This window comes from Balaenoptera musculus, chromosome 3 (assembly GCF_009873245.2).
Source record: "Balaenoptera musculus isolate JJ_BM4_2016_0621 chromosome 3, mBalMus1.pri.v3, whole genome shotgun sequence".
NCBI lineage: Eukaryota > Metazoa > Chordata > Mammalia > Artiodactyla > Balaenopteridae > Balaenoptera > Balaenoptera musculus.
The window spans coordinates 163,103,870-163,131,755 of record NC_045787.1 but is presented as its reverse complement, the minus strand read 5'-3'; the positions used below and the strand labels follow the sequence as shown (position 1 = coordinate 163,131,755).

The following is a 27,886-nucleotide window of genomic DNA, read 5'->3' as shown; positions in this document are numbered from 1 at the left end:
TGATATTAATAAACAGATTAAGAATTGTTTAAAAAGAAATATTTTATAGCTTGAGCTGTGCATGGTGATTACATGGGTGTATATGTATATAAAAATTCACTGAGCCCTCGATTAAGATGTGTGCATTTTACTTTAAGTAATATCTCAATTAAAAATACTTTAAAAGTGATAATTGATTCATTGAGCTATAATTTGTACACTTTTCTATATGTATGATATACTTGTAAAGTCTATGTAAACACTTCACAACCATTAGGGTGGCCATTATCAAAAAAATAGAATCTAACAAGTGAAGAAAGTGAAACTCTTGTACACTCCTGGTGGGAATGTAAACTGGTTCAGCCACCATGGAAAACAGTATGGCAGTGCCTTAAAAAAATTAAAAATGGAATTACCATATGATTCAGTAATTCCACTTCTGGGTATATACCCCAAAGGACTGAAAGCAGGGACTTGAACAGATACTCACACACCCATGTTCATAGCAGCATGATTCGCAATAGCCAAAGCAACTCAAGTGTCCATCAGCAGATGAATGGATAAACAAAATGTAGTATATACATACAATGGAATATTATTCAGCCTTAAGAAGGAAAGAAATTCTGACACATACTACAAATAGATAAACCTTAAGGACTTTATGCTAAATGAAATAAACCAATCACAAAGGGACAAATACTGTATGATTCCACTTATATGAGGTACCTAGAGAGTAATCAAATTATCATGGAGACAGAAAGTAGAATGATGGTTGCCAGGAGTTGGGGGAGGGGGAGAGTGGGGAATCACTGTTTAATGGGGGCAGAGTTTCAGTCCTGGAAGATGAAAAAAGTTCTGGAGATGGATGGTGGTGATGGCTGCACAAAAACATGAATGTACTTAATATCACAGAACTGTACACTTAAAAATAGTACATTTTATGTTATATATTTTACCACAATTTTGAAAAAGTCTACTTAAAAATGATAAGTGATAACAGACAATAGTGAAGCAGAAGAAGGGAGGAGGTGCAAGAGGGGTTTGCAGTTTGAAACTGGCTGGTTAGGAGAAGGTGTCACTGAACAGGTGATCTTTGAGTAAAGACCTGAAGGAGGTGAGTGAACCATCTGAAGATTTGGGGAACACTTTGGGCATAAGGAGCGACTGCAAAGGCCTTTGGAGTGGAGTGAACTGAGGGAAATACGAGGAGGTCAGAGTGGAGTTGGGGGGGGGCTCCTGGGCTCCCCCAGAAAGCCCTGGTTTTAGGCTATTAATTACCCCAACAGATTAGCACATAAAATGGGGGGTTGGCAGTGGCAGAGGCTCCAGGCGATGACGTTTCTCCGCTCCCATAAAGCCACTTCTGCAATCCCTTGGCCTCCATGACACAGGGTGCTGGCAGGGGGACGGAAAGATACAGCCACCCTTAGGATGCCTCCAGGACTCTGCGCAGCCGCAGCACATCTGCCATCGAGATTCCTGTGATTGGCCGATCTAAGAGGCACTACAGCCAATCAACTGCCGGTCCAGAAGGGCTTGCGCACCCTCCCCAGCACATTGACAGCCACGTGGGCAGCTGCTGGGAGTGCTACTGCCCTCTGCTGGGCGTGCCCAGCTATGAGTAGGCGCAGTTCGATCTGCTCAGCTGGGTCTGGGTGAAGGCACGCGTGGGCGGTGGTGGGCTCACCAACCTGGCCGCAGCCTTTAGAGCTCCCATTGTTCCTCTTCCTAGTGAGGCAGTTGCGGCTCTCATTTTCTAATTTATCCTTCCAGAAGTAGTTGATTCAAACACAGACATGCACTTTTTTTTGGGGGGGGGATTTTTTTTTTTTAAACACAGAGCACAATAGTATGTGTGAAGCCCTGATGTAGACCCTTTAACACGCAGTCCTCAAAACAACTCAAAGAAAATAGCAGCTTCACAGTGGAGGATCCTGGCAGACATCACTTTAACCAAGGGGCCAAGGTTAACATCATCAGCAATAAGTCATAGTGACATCATAAGCCCTTGGTATGGGAAGGGAACATCACCTTTCTGGTATCCTTCTCACTAAAGCAAAATCCCCACTCTAATCAAGACAAACCAAATTGAGAGACAGGCTATAAAATTACTAACCAGTGCTCTTCAAAAGTGTCAAGGTCGTGAAAGACTAAGGGACTGTCACAGACCAAGGAGTCTAAGAAAACATGACAACTAAATGCCATGAGGGATCTTGGATTGGGTCCTGGAACAGAAAAAGGACATGAGTTAAAAAACTGGAGTCTGTAGTTTATTAATAGTATTGTGCCAAGGTTAATTTCTTAGTTTTGATAAGCGTACTATGGTTATGTAAGATGTCAACAGTAGGGGCAGGAAGGTGAAGGGTATTTGGGAACTCTCTGTGCTATTTTTTTTGCAACTTTTCTGTAAGCCTAAAATTATCTCCAAACAAAAAGTTAAAAAGAAACAAGCCTACTGAAGCGGACACTATTAATATGCCCATTTTCCAGAGGAGGAAACTCAACCACAGAGACGTTAAGACACCTGCCCAAGATCACACAGCCAGGAAGCACCAGGGTATGCCCCAAACCCATGGAATACGGATCCAGAGGCCCCCCCCCCACTCTTAACCACAGCACCACAGTGCCTTTATTTAATTGAAACAAAGTGCTGCATATTCTGCTGTCATCTTTGTCTCACGTGTTCCCTGTTGATAGATCTACAGGGTGACTTGTTATTAAAAGGCCACTGCAATAAATGTGATTCTTCATACCTACACTTGTACTTCTTAGGAATATTCTAAAAAAGAGATTTGCTGGCTCAGAAGGTGTATTACATAGGTAGGGTTCTCCAGAAAAACAAAAAAAATGTATGTACATATACATATATATATTGATATATATGAGAGAGATGATTTATTATAAGGAATTGACTTATGTGATTATGGAGGCTGAGAAGTCCAAGTCCAAGATCTGCAGTTGGCAAGCTGGGGACCCAGGAGAGTAGATGATGTAGTTCCAGTCCAAGAACAAAGGTCTGAAAACCAGGAGCATCAACGGTATAAGTTCCAGTCCAAGAGTTGGCAGGCTTGAGACCAAAGAAAAGCTGGTGTTTCAGTTCCAGTCTGAAGGCAGGAAAAGACCCATGTCCCAGCTCAAGGCAGTCAGGCAGGAGGAGTTCCTTCTTACTGGACGGGGGAATCAGCCTTTTTGTTCTATTCAAGCCTCCAACTGATCTGATGAAGCCCATCCATACTGGGGAGGGCAATCTGTTTTACTCAGACTGCAAATTCAAATATTAATCTCATCCAAAAACACCCTTGAAGACATACCCAGAATAATGTTTGACCAAGTATCTGGGCACCCCCTGGCCCAGTTGACTTGACACGTAAAAGTAACCACCAGAAAAAGGAAGGACACTTATCATTTTGAAAACTATCAACAAACTGCCCATGCCCATCAACGATGTTCCCTAAGCCTCCCCAGCATTTGTTGTTATGAGGTGTTCTGATTTTTGCCAGTCCGGGCCACTCTTTTATTTTTATTTTTTTCATTTTTTTGGCCACACCATGCGGCATGCAGGATCTTAGTTCCCCGACCAGGGATCAAACCCGCGCCTCCTGCAGTGGAAGCGCGGACTTTTAACCACTGGACCACCAGGGAAGTCCTGTGGAGGGGGCTTTTTATTTTTTAAATTTTATTATTATTTTAAAAAATCTATTTATTTTTGGCTGCGTTGGGTCTTCCTTGCTGCATGTGGGCTTTCTCTGGTTGCAGCGAGCGGGGGCTACTCTTCGTTGTGGTGCACGAGCTTCTCATTGCAGTCGCTTCTCTTGTTGCAGAGCACGGGCTCTAGGGCACGCAGGCTTCAGTAGTTGTGGCACGCGGGCTCAGTAGTTGTGGCTCGCAGGCTCTAGAGAGCAGGCTCAGTTGTTGTGGTGCACGGGCTTAGTTGCTCCGCGGCATGTGGGATCTTCCCGTACTAGGGATCAAACCCGTGTCCCCTGCATTGGCAGGTGGATTCTTAACCACTGCGCCACCAGAGAAGTCCTAGAGGAGGAATCTTAGTCCGAGGGGGCTTTTTAAAATCACTTATTCAAATGGAAGTTTTTATGGAGGCAGACGTACGTATCCACTGTCAGGTGCAAACACTTAAATGAATAGCTCCCTCCTGCCCATCCTCTCACAGTCTGGGGGTGTGGGATACATTATTTTAGAGCAGGTGGTCAGGAAGAGCCTCTCTGAAGAGGGGACATCTGAGCAGAGGAAATGAGGGAGAGGGCTCACAGGCATCTTGTGGACATGTGTCGAGGCGGAAGGGACTACAAAGATGAGAGCGTGCTTGGGCACTCAAGAAATACACGTGGAAGGATGTGGGAGCACCAGGAGCAGCGTGACCCTGGGGGAGTGACTTGGTTTCTCTGAACCTTTTCTTTATCTATAAAAGGGTCTAAGGGACTTCCCTGGCAGTCCAGTGGTTAAGACTCTGTGCTTCCAAAGCAAGGGGCTCCGGTTGATCCCTGGTGGGGCAACTAAGATCCCACATGCCCCACCGCCCCGCCCCCCTCCCCCCAAAAAAGGGGTCTAAGACTTTCCCCCTCAAGAGGGTGGTGGTGAGGATTAAGTGAGATTGTGCCTGGCACAGTGCCTGGCATGGAGTGAGCCCTCCAGAAACAGAAGCCATCCGGGGAAGGGAGAGCTAGGTAGGGGGTGGGTTTGGGGGTGCTGGCAGACGTGGTCTGCCAAGATAGGCAAGTGAAGGGGGTGAGACTCTCCCGGACACAGGCGCAGAGGTGTGTGTGTGTGTGTGTGTGTGTGTGTTAGTTCTGAGAGTCAGAAAGTTTCTGGGGGATCTCCTAAGATTGAGGAAAGGCAGAGCTTTTCTTTCATGACTGTCCTGGACTCTTCGAGAAAAGAAACTCTATTCCTTACTAAAGCCCATCCTTCTCATTCAGATGGCAAACTGAGGCACAGAGGGGCTGCGGCCTGGGAAGCGCCAAATAGGAGCTGAGTGGGGGGTCTGCACACCGGGCAGCCAGTGATGGGGGAGTCCCCTGGGGCTGGGGCCTCGGGATGGGATCAGTCCCCTCTCTCCGCCTCTACCTCCATCCATCAGACAGAAACAGAGACAATACAGAGACACTGAGAAAAACGGTGACCAAGAGGCGCGGAACAGAAAATGAGACGCAGAGACGGCGAGATAAAGACAGAGGAGACATGGGGACAGAGAGAAAGAGACAGTGAGATGGGCAGATTCATAGAGACGCAGAGAGAGACAAAGGCTGAGACAGAAGAAGGCTAGGCGACGCTGAGAGACGGGCACAGAACGACCAAAAGACATTGCAAAAGATACAGAGACACCGACCCAGAATTGGAGAGACAAACGGACCCAAAAAGGGCTGCTCCCTAGGGAGACCCCGGGCTGCCCCGTCTGGGGGCAAGCCAAGTGCTCCCCCACTCCGCCCCCGTCGTGCCTGGGCAGTGACTTCAGAGCCAGCGCGGATTCTATAAATGGCCAAGCGACAGCGGGCCGGGGGGCGGGGCCGAATGAGTCAGCGCGTTGCGTCATCGCCGCCTGGATGCCGCCAGGCCCCGCCCCCGCCCTCCTGGGCCGCCAGGGGGCGCCGGCCGAGAGCCAGCCGAGGCGCGGGTCTTCTCATGCGCAGTAGCGACCTGTGGCCCGCTGCGGGCCGCTCAGCGTGGGCAGGATCCAGTAATCTACGCGTTTGAATCCTGGCTCCGCCACCCTGGAGCTGCGTGACTCCGGGCAGTCGGCTTCACCTCTCTGTGCAACATTTAGACCCCACATCATAAGGCTGCTGTGAGGAATGAGTTAACAGATCCAAAGCACTCAGTACGTAGTAGGAGCTAATTGTTTGCTCATTTTATGTATTTTAGCGTATCTTCAATACACCATTAGACGCTATCAACTTAGTAGTTGCCTTAGCCCAGTCGTTCTCAAATGGGAGCGATCTGCTGGCGACCCCTCCCCCGCATAGCTTTCCCAGGGACATTTGGCAACCTCTGGAGACTTTCCTGTTTGTTAAGGCTAAGGTGGGGGGAGGTGAAGGGAGGAACGACTTCTCTGGCGGTCCAGTGGTTAAGACCCCCCAGGGGGTTCGGGTTCGATCCCTGGTCGGGGAACTAAGATCCCGCATGCCATGCGGTGCGGCCAAAACAAAACAATAAAGACTAAGGTGAGGGGGGGGGGCGTTGCTTCTGGCACTGAGTAGGTAGAGGCTGGGGATGCTGCTTAAAGTTCTGCAATGCCCAGGACAGACCCCCGCCCCCACGATGACTTATCCAGCCGGGATGTCAACAGTAGCAAGATTGAGAAACCCTGCCTTAGCCTCATAGCATTAGGGGCAGAGGCCCGGGTTCAAATTCTGCTCTGTCACTAGTGAGCTGTGTGACACTGGGAAAGGGATTCCACACCCCTGTGCCTCAGTTTCCCCATCTGTAAAGTGGATATAATAGCAGTACCCACTTCTGAGGGTGTTGTGAGGTTTGAGTGGATACGTGTACAGCATTTGGACCAGGGCCTAACATAAGGGCTGTTGTCATTATCAGTACATCACGGCTGTGCCCTTAGCATGTGGCCAGCAAATTGCATGTCCTTGACGTATCATTAGTGTATGATATGGTTGCTGACATGTTATCCAAGTGTCACTAACATGGCCTGAACATACATGGCATGACGTGGGCATGTCATCCACCCCTGTGGTACAAGGGTGAGATCTGGGCAGGCAGGGCTGCTTGCAGGTGTTCCCTCCAGGCCGGCCTGGCTGGGACAGGAATATATGGGGGTGTCCATGGCCTGGAACCCACTAACACAGCCACTCCGTGGTTCAGGCAACCCACAGGTGGATGGGGAGGGTGAGATCCAGGGTCTCTGCTCCCCCAGGTGCTTATGAGGGGATGGAGGGGACAGAAGTGGGGTGCCAGATTCTCAGCAGAAATACTGCTATTCCCTGTCTTTCCCTGTACCAGGCACTGCCCTGGGCATATTGGAGGCATTATTTTTTTGGCTGTGCCACCTGGTTTGCGGAATCTTAGTTCCCTGACCAGGGACCGAACCCGTGCTTCCTGCAGTGGAAGCACAGAGTCTTAACCATTGGACCACCAGGGAAGTCCCAGGCCTTATTTCTTCTGATCCTCACAACACCCTCATGAACAGGCACTATCATTAGTCTATTTTACAGATGTGGCAACAGAGGCTCAGAGAGGGGAAGGGGCTGGCCTACATTTATAGGTTATTGGTGTCTGGACTTAAAACCAGGGTGGCGCTCCATAAACTACCACAGGTGGTAGTCCTGCCTCAAGACAGGAGAGAAACGAAGAAAGATGACCTTAGAGGTGTGGGGAGATGGCCTCAGAGACAGACACAAAGAGCCTAGGAGACCCAGCCAGAGGCCTAATGAACAGTGGTGAGTGGGGAAAGGTTGGTCTCTGTCTGGCCAAGCTGCCCGCCGCCCCAAAAAAGAATAACCCAGGCCGCCCCCCTAGGTGGAAACAATGACACAATCAGCTCCCAATACCAAGGCCCTGACATCACGAAGGGGGGCAGGCCAAGGTGGGGGGCGCCCCGCCCCTTGGCAGGCCTCTATGGCCAATGGGACGGCCTTGGAAGAGGCCCGGGCCGCCTCCCGAGCTTCAAAAACGTGTGAGGAGGGAAGAGGGTGCAGACGGAGCTTCAGCTGCTGCCGCCTTCTTCAGCGCTGCTGCCACCGCTGTCCACCGTCAGCCAGCATGTCCTCTGCTCACTTCAACCGAGGCCCCGCCTACGGGCTGTCAGCTGAGGTCAAGAACAAGGTAGGGCTGGAGGGCCTCCCCCCGACCTGGCCCACTTGCCCTGCCAGGGCAGAGGCCCCACACTTGGGGTTCCCTGGACCCCCTTCCTGCCTATCCCATATGACTTGGAACCTGAGAGAGAAAAAGGACGAGTATGGGGAAGGGGCTGCCTTCCTTCCCGGCGTGAGCATCCCAGAGCCCTCAGCTCCTGTTGGGGTGTGAAATGGGGGGGCATGCAGGCAGTCACAGGTAAACTGAGGCGGTTGGTCCATTGTGAAACCCCACTTGATTAGAGTCCCCTGTTAACCCTTTTTGTTTCTGGGGGTCTGAGGAAGGACTTGATTTTGCCCACACCCCCTAGCCTGACAAAGAATTTGCGGCGTGCTCCAGAGCTGGGGTTCCTGGGAGGTGAGGCCCCAAGGTGTTGGAGATCGTGAAGGAAATGGAGAGGCTGAGGATGGGCAGAGAGTGGGCATTAGGGACAAAGCAGGGGTCTCCTAATTCTGGGGGTGGGAGGACATGGGGACATCGCCTTCATGCTATGGATGGGTAAACTGAGGTTCAGAAAGAAGAGGCAAGTAGCTCTGGTCCTATATAAGAGAGATTCAGAACTGGGCCCCTGAACTTGCGGCCCACGCCCCCCATGGGATCAGCTTCTCCAGGGCAGCGAGCCTGAAGTCCCCAACCCACTGGAACAATCCCTTGAGCGCTGCCCGGGGAGGAGTCCCAGCCCCATTTGACAGAGGGCAACACTGAGGCTCAGGGTGGCTTTTCCCAGGGTTCCACAGGCAGGAAATGGGGAGCTGGGATTGGGAACCTGAGTCGGGGGGATCCTCGGGGCTGGAGGAGGGGGCGGGTGCTCGGGCAGGAGACAGATCCCAGCGTCGCCCCCCCTCCCCCCAGCGCCGGCCCAGGAGCCGAGCGGAGCCGCCGCGCCATATAAGGCGGCCTCGGGAGCCCGGCCCGCGGGGCCGCGCTATATAAGGGCCGGTTTGCTTTATAAAGCCGGGCTGATGGGGAGGGGGGCGGCAAGGCCGGGGCCAGGTGAGGGGGCCGTCCCCTCCCCCAGGAGAAGGGGCGACCGCGTCTCCCAGGGGCCCGGAGCCTGTCTGGGCTGGGGTAGAGAGTTCTGGGGAAACGGAGGGGGGCAAAGTGGGAGAGGAGAGGTGGGGGAGAGACGCAGAGATACTGGAAGCCTGAGACTTGAGAGGGACGGATGGGGGAGGGCGAGCCTGGAGCAAGATAAGACTGAGACAGGGATGGAGAGGCGGAGAGACGGCTGAGCCCCATCCTCACCCGAGGCAGGGAACCTGGAGTCGGAGAGATGGAGAGAGACCTATGAAAGCAGAGATGGACGAGCTATGAGCCCCACCCCCAGCCGGACACGAAGAGATGGGGACAGGATGACAGGGCCTAGGAAAGACAGACAGCGCTGGGAGAGAGACCGAGGACATCGTGCCATGGGGAGAGAGACAGAGAAATACAGACATGCATGGGGCCAGGAGTTAAGGCAAAGACAGGCCCTCGCCCCGAGCCAGAGAGGGGGCCCCAGGGATGAGGACCTGGAGAGACACTGAGACAGAGATGTAAGACAGAGCAGTCCCCTGCAAGGCGGCATCCAGGGGCACCTCCTTAGGGCTCCTCCTCCCCTGCCTGAAGCTCCCAGGACGGGGGCAGGGCCAGGGGAAGCTAAACCCCAAGTTTGGTCTGGAGGGGGAACCAAGAGGCCAGGCGCCGCCCCCCAGCTCTGAGTATCTCGTTCTCCACCCCTTAATCCACATTCTGTGGTGCCAAACCTCAGAATGCCTGGAATGGCCCCCTGGGCAGGTGCCACCTCAACACTGGCCCTCAGCAACCCCCCCCCCCCACAACTGGACGTTGGGACAGAATTGCCTTAGTTGGGAAGGGACGAGGGAAGAGATCAGACCTAGGGAATCTTGGATTGGGCCTGGGAGCCAACCCTGCTCCCCACTGCGTCCTCACCACCTTCTCTGTGTCCCCCACTGCCAGCTGGCCCAGAAGTACGACCACCAGCGGGAGCAGGAGCTTCGAGAGTGGATCGAGGGTGTGACAGGGCGCCGCATTGGCAACAACTTCATGGACGGCCTCAAAGATGGCATCATTCTTTGCGAGTGAGTGGGGCGCTCATGGCCCAGACTCTGCCTTGGGCTGCCCCCAACCCCTCATCTCTACTACCTGAGCCCCTCAAATGACCAAGAGCTCAGAGCTGGATTGGGCACTTTATATCTGATACCTTTGTTTTGAGGTATCAGATATAAAGATAATCACTGTGCCCATTTAACAGTAAAGAAAACTGAGCCTCAGGTAAAACACGTCGCCCAAAGTCCCACGCTGTTCCAACAGAAATGACTTCCGAATCTAGAGTCTGAACCGCCACGCATACGGGGCAGCCACATGTATGGTCTCTAGAGTCCCAAGAAAGGGAGGTCACGGCGGAAAGGCACTGGGCCACACCAGCTGTCCACTGCTGGCTCGGTGACCTGAGGGACGTGCCACAGTAATTTAGTGGGCCCTGATTTTCTCCCCCTCTCAGAACCTAATCACTGAGGGAGAGGAAAACCCTCAACAGCTCCCAAGCCCCGATTCCAGATTCCACCTCCTAGATTTCACTGCAACCTTATTTCTGGGCGGGGCCCTGAGCCCAGCTGGGGTCCTGTCTTTTTCTCTGAGTCTGACCCAGGGCAGGGTGACCCTAAGAGCCAGAGCTTGGGCTAGGGAAGCTTCCCAAAGGCACAGCGTTACCAAGCCCTAGCTGCTGGCAAGAGAGGGGCTGGGGGATGTTGTTCTACCATATCCAAGGAATGGGGGGACGGCCTGGTGTCCCAGGCCTTAAAGAGTGCAGGGCCGCCCACCCGTTTATGGAGGAGGTGCATTTATGGAGCACCTGCTGTGTGCCAGCCAGGTCTAGGCGCTGGGGATAGTGAACAAAACAGACTCGACTTGGGGCGCTTACAGACCTTTAGTCCTGGTGGGGGTGATTGAACAAAGAATTGATGAAATAATCACATACTTGCCTGTGGTGGGAAGTGCCATGAGGAAGAGTCAAGCTGGGAAGGATGGGGGGGCGGGGGGCAGGGGGCGAAGGGTTGCTGCTTTGTACAGAATGGTCTGGGAGGTCTTTCTGAAGAGGTAATATTGAAGCAGAATCTTAGATGAAGTGAGGGAAGTTGCCGGCAGGACATCTTAGGGAAGAGTGGGCCAGGCAGCGGGGACAGCCAGTGCAAAGGCCCTGGGGTGGGAGCATGCCTCAGTGATCAGGGAAAGTGGAGGGAGTTAGCTGGGGGCCAGATGGTACAGGGCCTCTTCGTCCTTCATGCTATGGGGTTAGGCTTTTATTCTCAAGGCAATAGGAAACCATGGGAGTGCTTTGAACTGGGGAGTAACTGGAAATTTTTTTTTTTAACTGAAGTATAGTTGATTTACAGTTGTGTTAATTTCTGCTGTACAGCAAAGTTATACAAGGTCCTACTGTGTAGCACAGAGAACTATATTTAATATCCTATGATAAACCATAACGGAATTGTTTTAAGAAGGCCATTTTAGCCATGGGATGACAAGCATCTGGAGGGGATGAGGTGGAAGCTGGGAGCCCAAGGGGAGGTCAAGGCAAGAGCCCAGGAAAGAGACACTGATGGCTCAGAGCAGGGCGGAGGTGGGCTTCTGGAAGTCTTCAGGAGGCAGAGTAAAAGGAATTGCTGAGGGATGGAATGTGGGGGTGAGAGAGAGGGAGAGGAGAGTCAAGGGCAGCGGAGGGCTTTTTTTTTTTTTTAATTTTTATTTATTTATTTATTTATTTTTAACATCTTTATTGGAGTGTAATTGCTTTACAATGGTGTGTTAGTTTCTGCTTTATAACAAAGTGAATCAGTTATACATATACATATGTTCCCATATCTCTTCCCTCTTGCATCTCCCTCCCTCCCAGCCTCCCTATTCCACCCCTCTAGGTGGTCACAAAGCACAGAGCTGATCTCCCTGTGCTATGCGGTTGCTTCCCACTAGCTATCTATTTTACGTTTGGTAGTGTATATATGTCCATGCCACTCTCTCACTTTGTCACATCTTACCCTTCTCCCTCCCCATATCCTCAAGTCCATTCTCTAGTAGGTCTGTGTCTTTACTCCCGTCTTGCCACTAGGTTCTTCATGACCTTTTTTTTTTTTTCCTTAGATTCTGAGACCTGGAAGGCTGGGTTTACTGAGCTGGGGAGGATGGAGGGAGTTCTGTGGGGGGAAGTAGGTGTCAGGAGTCCAGGTACGGTTCATTTGATTTGAGACACCCATGTGGGGAGCTGGAATGGAGAGTAAGAGGTGGGCTGCAGGAAGATGTTGGGGAGTTGTTGGCATATGAATGGCATTTAAAGTCAAGAGAGGACTTCCCTGGCCGTCCAGTGGTTCAGACTCTGCGCTTCCACTGCAGGGGGCACGGGTTTGATCCCTGGTCGGGGAACTAAGATCCCACATGTCGCTCAGCATGGCCAAAAAAAAAATAAAATGCCAAGAGACTGGATGAGATCAAGGGGGTGAGTGTAGCCAGAGAAGAGGCCCCAGTCCTGAGCCGCGGGCTCTCCGAGGTATAGCGGTTCGCAAAAGAAAAGGAGATTGAAACATGGTCACGAACGAGGCAGGTGCACCCAGGAGACTCCCCTACACCCTCCATTGGGAGACTTTCCGACCTGAAGGAGTCTAGCTCCCCGGGGTTGGTTTCCCATCTGGGTCCTGCCTGTGTGTGCGGATGGTCTGTGTGGGGCTGCAGCTGGGGGCTGACTGCAGTGGGAAACAGAAAAAAGCATAGCGCCCACTGACTGTCATCCTGACCCCTTGTCCCGCTGGGCTGGGCTTGGGTGGGGGCAGTAGGGGTCCCCTTCCTCAGTGCCCTCCCCTGCACCTTGCAGGTTCATCAATAAGCTCCAGCCAGGCTCTGTGAAGAAGGTCAATGAGTCCACCCAGAACTGGCACCAGGTGAGCCCAGACTCTCTTAACTCTTTCGACCCCTGGCCCATAGCCCCTCAGAGCTCCACCCAGACCCCCAACTCCCCTCCCACCCCTGACTGCCACCGGCTCCCCTCCAGCTGGAGAATATCGGCAACTTCATCAAGGCCATCACCAAGTACGGGGTGAAGCCCCACGACATCTTTGAGGCCAACGACCTGTTCGAGAACACCAACTACACCCAAGTGCAGTCCACCCTCCTGGCCCTGGCCAGCATGGTGAGCGTGGCTGAAGGGTGGGCATGGGGCCAGGGGGCCGCGGGCGCTCGGGGCTGGGATGCGGGTGGGGCCCCTTGTGCCCTCTGAGCCCCGCGTGGGTGGGAGGGGGAAAGCAGGTGCTGCTCAGGGTCTCCGAGGGGACAGTGTGGCCCAGGCGCTTCCTTGTCAGTCCCTGCCCCCCCTCGCCCTCCCCAGGCCAAGACGAAAGGGAACAAGGTGAACGTGGGAGTGAAATACGCAGAGAAGCAGGAACGGAAATTTGAGCCAGGGAAGCTAAGAGAAGGGCGGAACATCATCGGGCTGCAGGTACTACCCCTTCTTCACCCGGGTCTCACTGCTGAGCTGAGCAGAGGGTCAGGGAGTGGAGGAGGCCGGGAGGGCACCCTGGTCCCTTCAGGCTTCGGCAGGGGGGTGGCAGGATATTTGGCCTTTACTATATGCTTGGCATTTTTCCATACCCTAACTCACTCCTCCGACAGCTCTAGGGGGTGGGTACTGTTATCAGCATACCCTTTATACAGATGGGAAAACTGAGGCCTGGAGAAGATAGCTTACTTGCCAGGATTGGCCACGTGATGAGTGGCCGGGCTGGAACTTGAACCCTGGAAGTCAGGCCACCTATCAGTCATGTGACCCACCTTCTCTGGACCTCAGTTTCCAGTCTGTAGCCTGAGGGTGGAAACAGTGCCTCATTAGAGGGCCATGTTAAGTGTCTGCTGACATGAGTTACATCTCGTGGCCCACCGTGAGATTTGTAAGCCTCGGGGTGATTCTCCTTCTGGCTCCCTAGATGGGCACCAACAAGTTTGCCAGCCAGCAGGGCATGACAGCCTACGGCACCCGGCGCCATCTCTACGACCCCAAGCTGGGCACAGACCAGCCCCTGGACCAGGCCACCATCAGCCTGCAGATGGGCACCAACAAGGGAGCCAGCCAGGTGTGTGGGGGGCCATGGGGCGGGCTGGTGGGGCTGTGCCCCTCGCCGTCCCCTCGGCCTGACCGCACTGCCCTCCGCAGGCCGGCATGACCGCTCCCGGGACCAAGCGGCAGATCTTCGAGCCGGGGCTGGGCATGGAGCACTGCGACACGCTCAATGTCAGCCTGCAGATGGGCAGCAACAAGGGGGCCTCGCAGCGGGGCATGACGGTGTACGGGCTGCCCCGCCAGGTCTACGACCCCAAGTACTGCCTGACGCCCGAGTACCCGGAGCTGGGCGAGCCTGCCCACAACCACCACACGCACAACTACTACAACTCCGCCTAGGGCCCTGGGCCTCCCGCCTTCCCCCGGGGAGGCCGGCTGCTGCTCTTGGCAGGGCCCAGCCCGGCCCGCCGACCCCCTCCCCCTGCATGGTTCCTCCAGCCCGCTGGCACCTGCCTACAGGGTTAGCGTTTGGGGGGAGCAGACTGGGGGGGGGCTGTGGGGGGGAAAGGGGGCTCCTCCCCAGGTCCAACATAGAGCTGGGTGTTCCCAGCAGCACCCAAAGGACGCACTGAGCAAAGCTACCCCGCTGTCCCCCACTCCCCACAGGTGGGTCCCCCCAGGACAAGAAGCCCCCCCAAGCGAAGCCCCCAGAGCCCAGGCTCGCCTCCCCGCCCCATTCCCACAGTGGGAGCAAACTGCATGCCCAGACCCCCAGCGGACACACGCGGTTTGGTTTGCAGCTGGCGTTAAGGGATGTGACAGCGGTGTTTGTAACGCGAGCACTTTCTTTTTCTACTTCACTGGAGCACAATAAATGGCTGTAAAGTCATCTGAGGACTCAGGGCTGCTCTGTCACAGAGGCTGTGTGGCTCTAGCACACGCATAAGTGGCCTTGCTCAGATATACCCCATCTCCCACACACACATCTGCACAGGCACACACACTCACATGCACCCTAAGATACACACACAGAGCTCACAGAGCTCGCTGGACCCAGGACGGGCCCCCCCCACTCACAAAATCCACACGCATGCACACTTCGTGTGTATGGTGTTCACACACTCTCTACAGCCTTAGTGCACACACCCTTTCACACACAGATACACATGCAGTACACACTCCTACTCGAGGCACATAAAACGTAAACCCTCACACAGGTACACAATACACACACACACACACACACACACACATGCTCAGCACCCATGTACCTTCCCTGGGGGCCTGTGTGTTGCGTTGAGGCCAAGCGCCGGGACGGGCTAAATGGGATGTAAATCACAGTTCTGCAGCTTGCCAGCTAGGTGACCTTGGGCAAGTCACTTCCCTTCCCTAGGCCTGTTTTCCCATTAGGAAAATGAGGACATGGAAACTTGTGGGGTCACAGGGAGCTTAAATGAAATGATGCCTCCAGACAGGGGATGACATTTGGTACTGACCATGAGAATGGACAACCAGCCAGGTCCTGGAGGCCCCTGTGGGCAGGGAGAACCCTTTAGCCCTGAAGTAGACTGTGGGAAGGTGGGAGGGGACAGGGCAGTGGGGAAAGATGGGCACTTTGGAAAGATGTGCCCACTTTGGATGGGCACAGTGGAGGCACTTTGGCAATGGCCCTTTACCACCTGGCACAGAGCAGTTAAGTAGCTGACTGCAGGATGCAGCTGGCCCAGGCGCCTGGCCTGCCAGCCCAGGATCCCAGAAGTCTGGACAAGGTCCCAACCTCCCCACATTTCAGAGGGGACCCTGCTCTCCCAGTGATGTGGGCCCCAGCTATCCTGCTCGGAAGCTATCAACTGCCAGGGTTCCAACGAGAGGATGTGGCCATGCTGGGGGCACAGCGGTCTTCTCCCCTTCCCTCCCCAGGGCAGGGGGCGAGGCTGGGATGTGGGGACCTGCAGAGACAGACATCAGAAGACCCGCTCGCACAGACGCACACGGCCCCTGGGGCCTCGTAAACTGGATTCCAGGCGCTCTTGGCCTGGCTACCCTAAGTCCTGCTACCCAAGGCCCTGCTACCACGGGGCCAGCTCGGGGAAGCTATGCTGAGGAGGATACACGCCTGGCCTAGGGCCCTGCCTTCTTGGGAAAACAGCACCATATTAGCACTTGGTCTGTAAGACTGGGGTGGGCGGGCCCTGGTTGGCAGGAGCCCCCTTTCCCTGGACCCCAGAGGGCATCACCCCCGGTGCCTGTCCACCACTCTGTGTCCACTGGGTCCTGCCTCGGCCAGGGGACCCCACCTGGGGCCTTGGAGGGGGAGGTGGGAGCACCAAGGAGGGGTATGTCAGTGTAGAGAGGGCCCTGGGGACACATGCCAGACCCAGTGGCTGGGCCTGGTGGCCAGGGCTTCTGGCCTGGTCAGCATCTTCTCGGCCGTTCATATCCCTCGCTGCCCTGGTGGGTCTGAGTCTGTTCGAACCGTGCCAGGAATCATGATAGGTGCATCCATCCTCAGCGCAGCCCTGGGAGGAAGGTTCCATCATCCTTCCCACTGTACCAACGAGGAAGCCAAAGCACAAGTCACTTGCTGCCCAGGCTCACAAGGCCAGGTGGAGATGGACCTGCCCCACACTGCTGGAGTGTCAGGACCTCCACACCATGAGACCATCTGGGGTCTCACCATCAGCCTTGTGAAGGTGTGTTTTTTCCAATACCACCAAGCAATTAACTCAGTTCTGACACTCTCTACCTGGAGAAAGCATCAGATCCCACGGGATAAGGGTTCTGTCCAAGACTGCCCCTCCCCCACTGAAGCTGCCAATCACAAGTGCAGGTTGTTACCTGTGCTTCTGAGCAACCAGCTGGAGATCGGGGGTTCCCCCCACTCCCTTCTCAGATTTGGTTAATTTACTAGAGTGGCTTACAGAACTCGGAGAAACATTTTACTTATTACATCACTGGTTTATTATAAAAGGATATAACTCGGGAGGAGCCAGATGGAAGAGATGCCATGGGCAAGGTATGGGGAAGGAGGGTGGAGCTTCCGTGCCCTCTCCCGAGTGTCCCAGCACCTCCCTGTGTTCACCAAGGGTGGAAGCTCACCAAATCTTGTCCTCATAACCGCTTCATCTGTAGGTCCCCTCCCCTTCCCGAAGGTTGGTGGGTGTGGCTGACTGAGTTCCTACTCTGCATCCTGCCCCTTCCTGAGACTATCTAGGGCCCCACTCTAAGTCACTTCATTAGCATAATCTCACCTGTGATCAAAAGGGGCTCTTTATGGATGACAAAAAGTACTCCAGTTGCTCAGGAAATTCCAAGGGTTTTAGAAGCTTCCTGCCAGGAGCCAGGGACAAAGCCCAAACAGTTCTTCTTACACCTTACACGTGCGTCTGGCTCCACCTCCAGCCTTCCGAGAGACTCCTCGCGACCCTAGGACAAGGGTCCCTTACTCTTCTCCAGTGCTCCCCGCCGCCCCCCAGCCCCCAGGAAGCCAGGAGCTGTTCCCTTAGCCTGGACCCTGGACTCAGGAGGAAGTAAGATGCTGGGCTGTGAAACCAGGCCTCCTGGGTTCAAGGCCCGGCCGTGCAGTCTTCTGGCTGTGGGACCTTTGGCCGGTGACCTCCTGTCTCGGGCCTGTTTCCTCATCTGCGAGCATCTTCCTCAGGGCGGCTGTCGCGACATGGGGGCAAGGCAGGTAAACCTGACATTGGCCTCTGGCACAGTGTGGCCCCTGAGCCTTAGCTCCTTCAGGCTGTCCCCCAGGAAGCCTTCTCTGACCCCCCCAATCCCCACCCTGGGCTCTGCTGGCCCCGGTTTCTGCTGTGACTGTAAATGCCTTGCCAGATGTCTGTGGGTTCATCCCTGTCCCCTGAGCCCAGCACTGCCCTGGTTTCACCTTGAATGCTTGTAGAGTAGATAAAATGCTGGACAGTTTGAAGGACTGACCACTCCCAATGGCCCGCCAGGCCACCTCTGAATGCCTGTCTCCCCCGTTCCCTCGTTGAGCCCCTGGGTCTGACCCAGAGCCCAGGAAACCAGAGAGCTGGGAGTTTTGCGTTGGCTGCTTTATTTAAGGGCTGGTGACTGACAGCTATCCCCAACCCAGCCCCTCCCTCCTCCTACAAAAGTGGCCAAACGTGAAAACAGGCTGCCCTGCCAGGAGGCCTGTGGGCCTGTGGCTTGAATCCCAGGCCACAGGCCTTGGAAGGCAGGGAAGGAGGATGGGCAGTCGGTCCAGTTCAAATGGACAAGTGCTGGTGAGGTGGGGGAAGACGCTGGACAGTCCCGAGGCAGCCTCTGCTAGGCTTGCCCTCACCTACGATATCAGGACACAGGTCCCTGGAGGGGCCAGGGCCCCAAAGCCAGGGGGCCAGGTGCCAGAGGAGGGAGCAAGTCAAAGGCTTTCGGAGCCAAGGGAGGCAGTTCAGGCCCCTGGGACCCAGCAACCCTTCAACTCTACCCCATGCCCACGAGGACACACCCCCAGGCACACCTGCAGCCACACACACACTCACACCCATGCCCACACCCACTCCACACACACACACAGGGCTGCAGAGGCCCTGGACCCACACCCTGGACCCTGGAATGTCTCTGGATTGGTACCCAGCGGGTGAGGCTGCCAAGGGAGTGGGTCCTCTGCGTTGCTACTGATTGGCTGCCTCGCAGGCATCTATCCAATCGCTGTACACGTCCACTGGTTCCGACAGATCTGAGCCGCTGAGGTCAAGGGCAACTGGTAGCATTGGACCCCTTTCCTATACACACTTCTGTTGTTCACGCTACTGTTAGCCAGACCCCTGCCCTGAAGCCTGTCACCCCATGTAAGTCAGCACGTGGCACTGGTTCCTCTCGGTGGCCACACCACCAGGGCACACAGCAGGGCTGGGTGCCCTTGAGCAGCCCACTCTGGGCAGAGCAGCCCTGACGCCCCGCCCTCATCCCCTGGGAAAAGCCCGGGTTCCCAAGGATACAAGTGATGGGCGTCTGGAATTCTTCCAGGCACACGGTACAAGAGATGACTCCGGTGTTGCGGGCCCGGTCCCTGGAACGGGAGGAGATGCAGGGACTTAGTGAACGAAGGGGCCTGTGTCTGTGGGTGACGATCCCCCTAACCAGGAAGGCTGGGGACAGAATGGAGGACAGTGGGGGTGGGGGTGGGGTGGGGGGAAGCCACCTCCCGACTGAGGAAGGAGAGGGCAGGACCCGTGAGGCAGGATCCCGGGCCCCGCTCACATTTTCACGTCGCAAGACTTCTCGTGGTTGCAGAAGGGGCAGGTGAACTGGGTCTCTAGGGTGCCTGTCATCTTCTTCTTGGGGGGTGGCTTCCGTTTTGACTTTCTGCGCCCCATGTCTGCAGGAGGGCAAGCCTGTGGGAGGATGGGGGCAGAAGTCAGTGACTCGTGGGACCCACGCGTCCCTCCGGCTCGACGCTCTAGGAAGCGGTCAAGTGGTCCTCCCCCCAACCCCGCCCCACCCTGATTCTGGCATCATTCTTCCGTGGCAGAGGAGGTCAGCAGCCTGCCAGATAAGGACCAGAGTTTCATTTATACTTAAGACCACTCTCTATGCAACATCCTTGTTCTTAACTAAGGGTGCTTCCAATTCACTGAGTAAACAGAAGCAGTCAGACAACATCCACAATCCACAAGTCCCCAGGACCACCCCCTCGACCTTCTCTCCTTTGCTATGGAAGCACGTCCACGCTCCCCACAAAAACAATCTGTTACCTTGTGCCTTGGATCCCAACATCACATTTTCTCTCTCTACTGGATCATTACCAAACACACTTGTTATGACCTCTCCCATCATTAAAAACCACCTCTTCGTTCTCCGTGAGCTTTTCTAGCAGAGCTGTCTGCGTTCCCTCCTACCCTCTCTCCCCAGCCCCTTCCATGCTGTCCACCCCAAGGGGCAGTCCTCACTCCTCAGGGTACTGGACACACCGGTTCCTCCTGCCACCGTTCTCACAGGGCTCTCCCACCCTCCCCAGTGGCAGCTTCCTGCAGTCTCTGCTGCTGCTGCAACCCCATCCTTACCCTGTCAATTCGCTAATGATGGTGAGTCCATAAGCTCAGTCTTTGGACCCCTCCCCTCTCCATCGCCATTCATTTCCATGGAGATCTCACCCAGCGTCAGGGTTTCAAATGCCCCCTCTACACCGATGTCTTCTCTGAACTGCAGGCTCCCCTGGCCACCTGCCTCAGCCACACTCCTACCCGGTGCTACCAAACGTTTAAACAGAACCTGTCCACAACCGAGCTCCGAACACCTCAATGTGTTGTCCCACAGGCAGCAAAGTCCATCTTTCCAAAAACCTTAGACTCAGCCTCAGTTCCTTTCGCCCTCTCTCACACCCCTTGTCCCATCCTGATCCTACTGTTCTACCTTTAAAAGACATCCAGCATCTGGCCACTTCTCACCACTCCCAGGGCCAGCTCCGTGGTCTGAGTCTTGAGTCCCCGTCATCTCTGGCCTGTATTATCACCACAGCATCCTCACTGGTCTCCCTGCATCTCTAACTCTGCCCAGCACCCTCCAAACGTGAATTCCTCGAGGGCAGGGATTTCTGTCTTTTCTTTGTATCCCCAGCGCCTAGAACAGCTCGTGGCACAGAGCTGGCTCTCAACAAAGATTTACTGAATGAATGAATGACCAATGCCAGGCCTACAGTAAACCACAGCACTGCTGCAATCAAGGCAGGCAAGGTATCTGCTCTTGTGCAACTGATATTGTAGCGGAGGAAGACAGACCCTTCAGCTAACTAATAAGGGAGATAATTTCCAATATTGGTAAGTGCTATGAGGTTAATGAAACAGGGCTAAGTGAACACTTCTGGGACGGGGCTACTTAAGGGTGGAGCTGGAAGAACCCTTGGGTAAGAGTCATTTAAGCTGAGGCCTGAATAAGAGAAGGCGACCATGCATGGTAGCCCAGGCAGAGGGAATAACAACCGCAAAGGCTCCAAGGCAGAAGAAGCTTTTCTTGAGAAAGAGAAAGAAGACTGGTACAGCTGAAGCCCAGCGAGCAATGGGGAGATGGGTGTGAGATGCAACAGAAGAGAAGCAGCTAGACCCTACAAGACCCAGTAGGCTTTAGTAAGGCGTAGCCAGTTCTGCAGCCCAGGCTCTCACCTTCGGGCGTACAGCGGTAGTGTTCTGTTGAATTTTTTTCCCCAAAGCCTGGCCCTGGTTACCACCTGCACCAGAATCACCTGGGGGTGCTCAAAAAATGCAGATTTCTGAACCTAACCCCAGATCTCCCCGCACTAGAATGTCAGTTCTGCGGGTTCGGGTGGGAGCATGATTTGCCCACTGCTGAATCCCCAGCACCCACAGTACCTGGTATGCATTAAGAGCTCAATAACTGTTGAATATAAACAAGCCTCCTGAATCAGAAGCTACAGGTGGACCCCAGAATCTCATTTTCCCCGGTGACTACAGCACCCGCCAACCACACTCCAGAAAAGGGAGTCTGGCCTGCACATGAAACTCCAGGGGCCTCGGACTGTACTTCTGTGGCGATCTAAGTCCAAAGCGCGCCAAGGTGGGGGCTGGAAAAGGGCTCAGCCACCGACCCTGCCGGGACTCAAGAGGAGGCGGGTGGGCCGTCCCTCCAGGCTCACCGAGGCTTCAGCGTCGCCTCCCGCCGGCCGCCGGTAGAAGCCAGGCCTCCGAGCAGCGGGCTGGGACCCGCTGGGACCCGGGGGAGTCAAGTCCCCCGATGGGCCGCCCCCCAAGCCCTGGGCCCTCGGTGCCTCCTCCAGGACCCCGTCAGCGCCCCGGAGTCTTAGAGCGCCCAGTCCCACCCGGCCCCATAGCCCGCCCGCGCGAACCTTCACCTGCACTCACCGACGCTCTTTGCGACTGCCTCGTTCACCCGGGAGACAGTGACTTCCGGCTCCCGGCGGAAGCGGAAATCCCTCCCCTTCCCTTCAGTCTCACCCACCCGAGGCCGGGACCTCCCAGCGAGTAAGCCCCGCCTCCTCCAGCGTCTTTGTGCGCACGCACAGAAAGTAAGTCTTCTCTGTACTCTCATTCCGGGCCCGGAGGCGGGATAGCGGTGCGCGTGCGCGAGGGCTGGACCGCATGTCACAGTTGGTGTGCAAGTGGCCGCTACTTGTAGTGAGCTTCCGCGGTGGCAGTTCCCGCGTTTCAGGAGCGGTGGACCGGGCCATAGCAGCACTGGAAAGGCAGCCTCTCCCTTGGCTGCAGCATCTTCACGTGCCTTCTCTCCCACTTCAAGCCCCAGCTCCTCGCAGCTCACCTGGGTCTCCCCGATGTCGGGAACATTCAAATATCTCAGTGCTAAGAAACGGCAGATACCAGTATGGCTGAATCAGAGTTAACGGGGGAAGCTTGTAAGAAGCTCTTCTCAAACTTTAACAAGAACCTGTGGATCTTACTATAATTCAGGTTCTGGTTCATTAGGTCAGGAGTGGGGCCTGGAAGTCTGACTTTCTAACTAGGTCCCCAGTGCCATATGTGCTGTTGGTCTGTGGGACCACACGTTGAGTGTCGAAGTTATAACACATGAGATTGGACAGGCAGGGACTGGGGGAGGGGAAAACAAAGCTCCACAATTCCCACGATGTAGTGAAGAGGCTGGACAGACATATAAAGGATCAGTTGCTACACTGTTCAGCGCAGCAGAGGGGAGTGTGTGGATCTCAGAGCATGTGATAGTGGAGGGGGCTGCCAAACTAGTACGAGAGGTTAGAGAAGGCTTCCCTGGGAGGCCGATGCTCAGGATGGAATCCAAAGCCTGAGTGGAAGTCACACAGACAGAAGTAGCACCTATAGAACTTAAGAGGGAGTGAAGGAGAGAGGAGTGTCAAGGGTGGAGACCCTGGGAGCTGCCTCTTACTCAGATGAGGAAGGCTCAAGAGAGGTGATTTGGAGGAGCGGTCAAGGGTTGTGTTTCGCTGTGATTAGTCTGAGACAAGCAAGAGGGGCTCTGGAAGGGGCCTTTGGAAGGGAAGCCAGGAGCTCAGGAGAAGGATCTGGATGTGGTTTTGAGAGTCATTTGCATATGGAGGTTATTTAAAGTCTTGGGGCCAGAGGAGGTCACATGGTTTCAGGGGTAAGGGGTAAAGTATAGCAGAAGAAGAGGGCTAAGAAGGACACCAGGGCTCCCCAGCCTTAGAGGTTAGGAGGAGGAGGAGCCAGCAAGAGACTGGGCAGAACAGTGAGGTGGGAGGAGAAAGACGTGTGTTGTCCTCTCCCAGAAGCCTCCAGAGGCAGGTATTTCAAGACGAGGAGAGTGATCAGCTGTGTCACATGCGGCTGCGAGGTTGAGTAAGATGAGGAAAGAGAATTGGCCGTTGACTATGGCAAGTGTTTGGTCCCTGGCAATCTTGATAAGAGCTCTTTCATTGGAGTGTTTAGGAAAGTAACTTGTCAAGAGAGCTATCGATGTATTTCCAATAGACCTATCTCCAAGAAGTCCTCTAGAGGGCAGTGTTACTCTCGGAACTGCCAAGCTTAACCCTTGGCAGTGCCTCTCTGGAGGACCCCTTCTCCGTGCTTGTACAAACCTGGATACACACAGGATGGGATCATACCATACATGTTACTTGCACCTTGCTATTTCCACTTAATGGTCAATACACATACAGATAATTATTGTGTGACTCTGCCGTAGTATATATGGACAATCCTATATTCACTCATGATTGCCAGGTTCATAGGTTTTTTGTGTCTTTTCTTTCCCTTTTCCTTTCTTCTCTCTCTCTCCCTTTCCTTCCTTCCTTCCTTCCTTCCTTTCTCTCCTCTCTTTCTTTCTCTGTCTCTCCTTCCCTCCCTCCCTTCCTTCCTCCCTCCCTTCCTTCACATCTTTATTGAGATATAATTGACAGACAATAAACTGCACGTTTTGACATATACATACAACTGTGAAACCATCACCACAATCATGATAGTGACTGTTTCCATCCCCCCAAGAAGTTTCCTTATGTCTCTTTGTAGTCAATCCCTACCCCACCCCCAGCCCTTGACACCAACTAATCTGTTTTCAGTTCCTATAGCTTTGTGTTTTTGAGGAAGTCACATAAACAGAATCATACAAAACGTAGCCTTTTGAATTTGGCTTCTTCTACTCAGCTCAGTACGTTTGTGATGTGTCCTTTTTTTTTTGTTTTTGTTTGGCCACACTGCTTGTGGGATCTTAGTTCCCCATCAGGGATTGAACCCATGTCCTCGGAAAGCGTGGAGTCCTAACCACTGGACCGCCAAGGAATTCCCTATGTCCATGTTGTGTTTATCAGTAGTTGCTCCTTTTTATCACTGAGTTGTATTCCGTTGTATGGATGGATACAGTTTGTTTATCCTTTCACCTACTGATGGACATTTGGGTTGTTTCCATTTTGGGACAATTATGAATAAAGCTACTATGTACTGTCTCATTCAGATCTTTGTGTGGATGTTCGTTTTCTACTGTATTTTTTTAAATTTAATTTTTATTTTATTTTGGAGGGTAGTTGATTTACTGTATTTTATTTCTACACTAAAACATGTGATTCCTCTGGAATTCATTTTTGTATACGGTCTGAAGTAGGGTTCAGGTTGTGTTTTGTTCTGAGCTAACCGACAAGGCAGATAACATCTCTCCTGGGAAGTTGTAATGCCACCTTAACCTACATCACGTTCTCATGTGTTCTTGAATTTGTTTCTGGATTCCCTCTGGATGTTTTCCCGGAGCCAGGGTCATGCTGTTTTGATGACAGTGCGTTTTGCTGTTTGGCAAGGCAGCTTTCTCACCTTGCTATTCATGAGTCTTGGCCTTGGAGGCTGTTGAGGGGGTGGATGTGGCCTGACTCTCCAGTGACAACCTCCTGGCTGAGTGAGGGTGCCGGTGTCAGGCCCAGCACCTGGTGTGAGGAGGGGAGTGGGGAGGTGATAATATCCATGACGGTTGAATCAGATGCAGTTGCTCGGGAAAAGCGGGAAGAGATGAGACTCTGTGACTGGTCTTCAGGAATTCTGCCATCTTAGCTCCTGTAATTTACAAGGCATCTTTTTTTTTAAAAACATCTTTATTGGAGTGTAATTGCTTTACAGTGTTGTGTTGGTTTCTGCGGTATAACAAAGTGAATCAGCTATATGCATACATATATCCGAATATCCCCTCCCTCTTGCGACTCCCTCCCACCCTCCCTATCCCACCCCTCTAGGTGGTCACAAAGCACTGAGCTGATCTCCCTGTGCTATGCGGCTGCTTCCCACTAGCTATCTGTTTTACACTTGGTAGTGTATATATGTCAATGCTACTCTCTCACTTCGTCCCAGCTTACCCTTCCCCCTCCCCATGTCCTCAAGTCCATTCCCTACGTTCTCTTTCTGACTTACTTCACTCTGTATGGCAGACTCTAGGTCCATCCACCTCATTACAATTAACTCAATTTCATTTCTTTTTATGGCTGAGTAATATTCCATTGTATATATGTGCCACATCTTCTTTATCCATTCATCTGTCGATGGACACTTAGGTTGCTTCCTACAAGGCATCTTTCTAACCATGGCCGTGTGCTGGCTGACATTGTCCCCTGAGCTGGAAGGAAGCCCTCTAGGAGGGCATGTGTCTACCCTGCCTTATTCCTTTGGGTGCTCCTTGAGTTGGCACAGGACTTGGTCCTTGGTGCTTGGTAGACGTGCTTGGCCATTGTGGAGGAGGGGGGGGGCAATCCCCCTCCCTGCCACTAGTTCCCTGTGTCAGCTTGGATGTGTCACTTCTCCTTTCCACCCTCTGGGCCCTGTGAACTGGGATGTTGGGCTAATTCCACACTCTGGGCCCTGCAAACAGGGACACTGGGCTGACTTCTGATTCAGACCCCTGCCTGCCTGGAGCCTCTGAGTCAGTGGGAAGAGGCAGGGTGGCCGTGAGCTGCCTTGACTGTCGTGGTTAAGATTGAGGGTCTGACGCTTCCTGGATATGACCTTGGGCACCTGACTTAATCTGTCGAGTTTCTGTCCTCTGAGAAGCCAGGATGACACTGGCCCTTTCCTCCGGGGTCAGGATTAGAAGGGATGGCGGGTGTTTTTGGCATAGAGCTTGGTGGGTGGTAATGTCAGCTGGAAGGAACTCAGGGCTGGCATTCTGGTAAGACAGCTTTGCTTAACTTTAATAGTAACACATGTTACCTTGTAACAAATTCAGCAGTGTTGACTGCTACAAAGTAGCAAACAGAAGGTGCCACTTCCATCAAGTCCCTTTCCCCAGAGAGGTGAGGCGGGGGATGCTCGTGACACACCTTCAGGCTTTGCAGGTATTCTTTTTTTTTTTTTTTTTTAAAGATTGATTGATTGATTGATTGATTGCTATGTTGGGTCTTCGTTTCTGTGCGAGGGCTTTCTCTAGTTGCGGCAAGCGGGGGCCACTCTTCATCGCGGTGCGCGGGCCTCTCACCATCGCGGCCTCTCTTGTTGCGGAGCACAGGCTCCAGACGCGCAGGCTCAGTAGTTGTGGCTCACGGGCCTAGCCGCTCCGCGGCATGTGGGATCTTCCCGGACCGGGGCGCGAACCCGTGTCCCCTGCATTAGCAGGCAGACTCTCAACCACTGCGCCACCAGGGAGGCCCTGCAGGTATTCTTTTATTGACTATTTGGCAGTGACCAAAGGATGCTTGATTCAGGAGACAGCTGCACCCCCATTGCCCAGAACTCAGTAACCTCACTTATTTTACCCAGGGTGCTATTTCATTCTATTTAGGTGGGCAGGCAGCTGGACCCAAACAATTGGGTCCCTGGCCCCGTAGCAGCTGAAGTGGCCGTTGAGGGCAGGCCAAGAGAGCAGTTCCTGTGACTGGCGGGCTCAGGCTGTTTGTGGTGGGTGTTAGTCAACTCAAGCCCCGAGGGGAACTGGGTTTCTCTGCAGCTTTCAGTTCAGGGTGAGCATGCTGCTTTCAGCGTTCCTCGGCAGCAACAGGCCCTGAAATAATTCTGCTTCTGGAAGTTTTCCTCCGTACGTACTTGCACAGATGTGCAAAAGCATGGGTCCGGGCGTGTCCACTGCAACTATGTTGGTAAGAGGGAATGATTGGAAAAGATTTCCGCAGGCCCCAGCAAGGAGCTGGTGACATAAGGCAGAAACTCCATGGCTGTCAAAAAGCAGGGCAATCCTGCTCTTGGGAATGTATTTGGTTTATCCTACAAGCATATCTGCATATGTAGGAAATGAATGTGTGGGTCATTTATGGCAGCGTTGCTTGGGGATAGCAAAATTATTGGAAGCAATCCAGGCGACCCTCAGTAGATGGCTGTTTAGATAGACAGCTGGGGACTGGCACACAGTGGGGCCTCTGTAGCTGCAGAAAGAAGCTCCCCCAGAGGGCTGATGGGCATATCTCCAGGTACAACAGGCAGAAACAGCAAATTGCAGAAGAGAACCTTTGGGGGTGCAGGAAATGCTTGTATCTTGATTGTGGTGGTGGGTTTGTGGGTGTGTTCCTTTGTCAAAACTTACTGAACAGCAGACTTTCAAAATCTGTCCATTAGACCACAATGAAGTTGGTTTGAAAAAGAAAACAAAACCAAAACCAACACAGCAAGGTGCAGATCAGTGGGAAAGGGGAGGAAAAAACCGTTCAGGTTTGCTTTCATTTGCGCACAGAAATCCTGCAAGGAAGCCCAAGGCATTTACAAAAAGCTATTTCCTTTCCGGAAAGGTGGAGGGACAGATGGGAAGGGGGTGAGATATTTTACCTTTCTACAGTTTAGATTTTCGAACCATATGAATAGCACTGATTCCACAGTGAAATGTACAAAAATGAATGTTCTGATATGATCAGTTCACTTGTGGTTAAATAGAACCCCCCCCCCTCACCCTAGAAGAAAAAAAAGAACCTCCCTGTCAGTCCAGTGGTTGAGACTCCGTGCTTCCACTGTGAGGGGCATGGGTTCGATCCCTGGGCACTAAGATCCCACCAAAAAAAAAAAAAAGGAAAAAAGAAAAAACACATGCAGAACTGCGTATACATTGTGATGCTTTGTGTGAAAAAAGGAAGATGCTTTTATTATGGAAGGAAAGAACATGATGATGTTTGTCCTTAGG

At 53.4% G+C, this 27,886-nt stretch overlaps 2 protein-coding genes across 5 annotated transcripts; one reads left to right on the top strand and one right to left on the bottom strand.

Moving 5' to 3' along the window:
• Positions 1 to 7,613: 7,613 nt before the first annotated feature.
• On the top strand, positions 7,614 to 14,744 carry CNN1 (calponin 1). Its single transcript, XM_036848161.1, has 7 exons — positions 7,614 to 7,770; positions 9,760 to 9,881; positions 12,665 to 12,731; positions 12,842 to 12,979; positions 13,175 to 13,285; positions 13,770 to 13,916; positions 13,997 to 14,744. Exons 1-7 carry the CDS (start codon positions 7,708 to 7,710, stop codon positions 14,240 to 14,242), a joined length of 894 nt encoding a protein of 297 aa, XP_036704056.1. The 5' UTR covers positions 7,614 to 7,707; the 3' UTR covers positions 14,243 to 14,744.
• A 2,038-nt stretch (positions 14,745 to 16,782) lies between these two features.
• ELOF1 (elongation factor 1 homolog) lies at positions 16,783 to 21,742 on the bottom strand. 4 transcript variants are annotated; one of them, XM_036848162.1, is made up of 4 exons: positions 19,076 to 19,209; positions 18,814 to 18,884; positions 18,446 to 18,551; positions 16,783 to 17,509 (listed from the first exon to the last, which is right to left on the bottom strand). In XM_036848162.1, exons 1-3 carry the CDS (start codon positions 19,189 to 19,191, stop codon positions 18,487 to 18,489), a joined length of 252 nt encoding a protein of 83 aa, XP_036704057.1. In that variant the 5' UTR covers positions 19,192 to 19,209; the 3' UTR covers positions 16,783 to 17,509; positions 18,446 to 18,486. The 4 variants fall into 4 exon arrangements, with proteins under 4 accessions (XP_036704057.1, XP_036704058.1, XP_036704060.1 ...); XM_036848163.1 differs by lacking the exon at positions 16,783 to 17,509 and adding an exon at positions 21,691 to 21,742 and having other exon boundaries at positions 17,887 to 18,551; XM_036848165.1 differs by lacking the exon at positions 16,783 to 17,509 and adding an exon at positions 21,681 to 21,730 and having other exon boundaries at positions 17,887 to 18,551.
• Between the last annotated feature and the right edge of the window lie 6,144 nt (positions 21,743 to 27,886).

Coding starts and splice junctions, on each gene's coding strand:
- ELOF1 (XM_036848163.1), bottom strand. CDS start 19,191: ATGGGGCGCAGAAAGTCAAAACGGAAGCCACCCCCCAAGAAGAAGATG. Junction 18,885..19,075: donor AAGTCTTGCGACGTGAAAAT/GTGAGCGGGGCC, acceptor CTCCCGTTCCAG/GGACCGGGCCCGCAACACCG. Junction 18,552..18,813: donor ATTCCAGACGCCCATCACTT/GTATCCTTGGGA, acceptor TCAGCGGCTCAG/ATCTGTCGGAACCAGTGGAC.
- CNN1 (XM_036848161.1), top strand. CDS start 7,708: ATGTCCTCTGCTCACTTCAACCGAGGCCCCGCCTACGGGCTGTCAGCT. Junction 12,732..12,841: donor CCACCCAGAACTGGCACCAG/GTGAGCCCAGAC, acceptor GCTCCCCTCCAG/CTGGAGAATATCGGCAACTT. Junction 13,917..13,996: donor CCAACAAGGGAGCCAGCCAG/GTGTGTGGGGGG, acceptor TGCCCTCCGCAG/GCCGGCATGACCGCTCCCGG.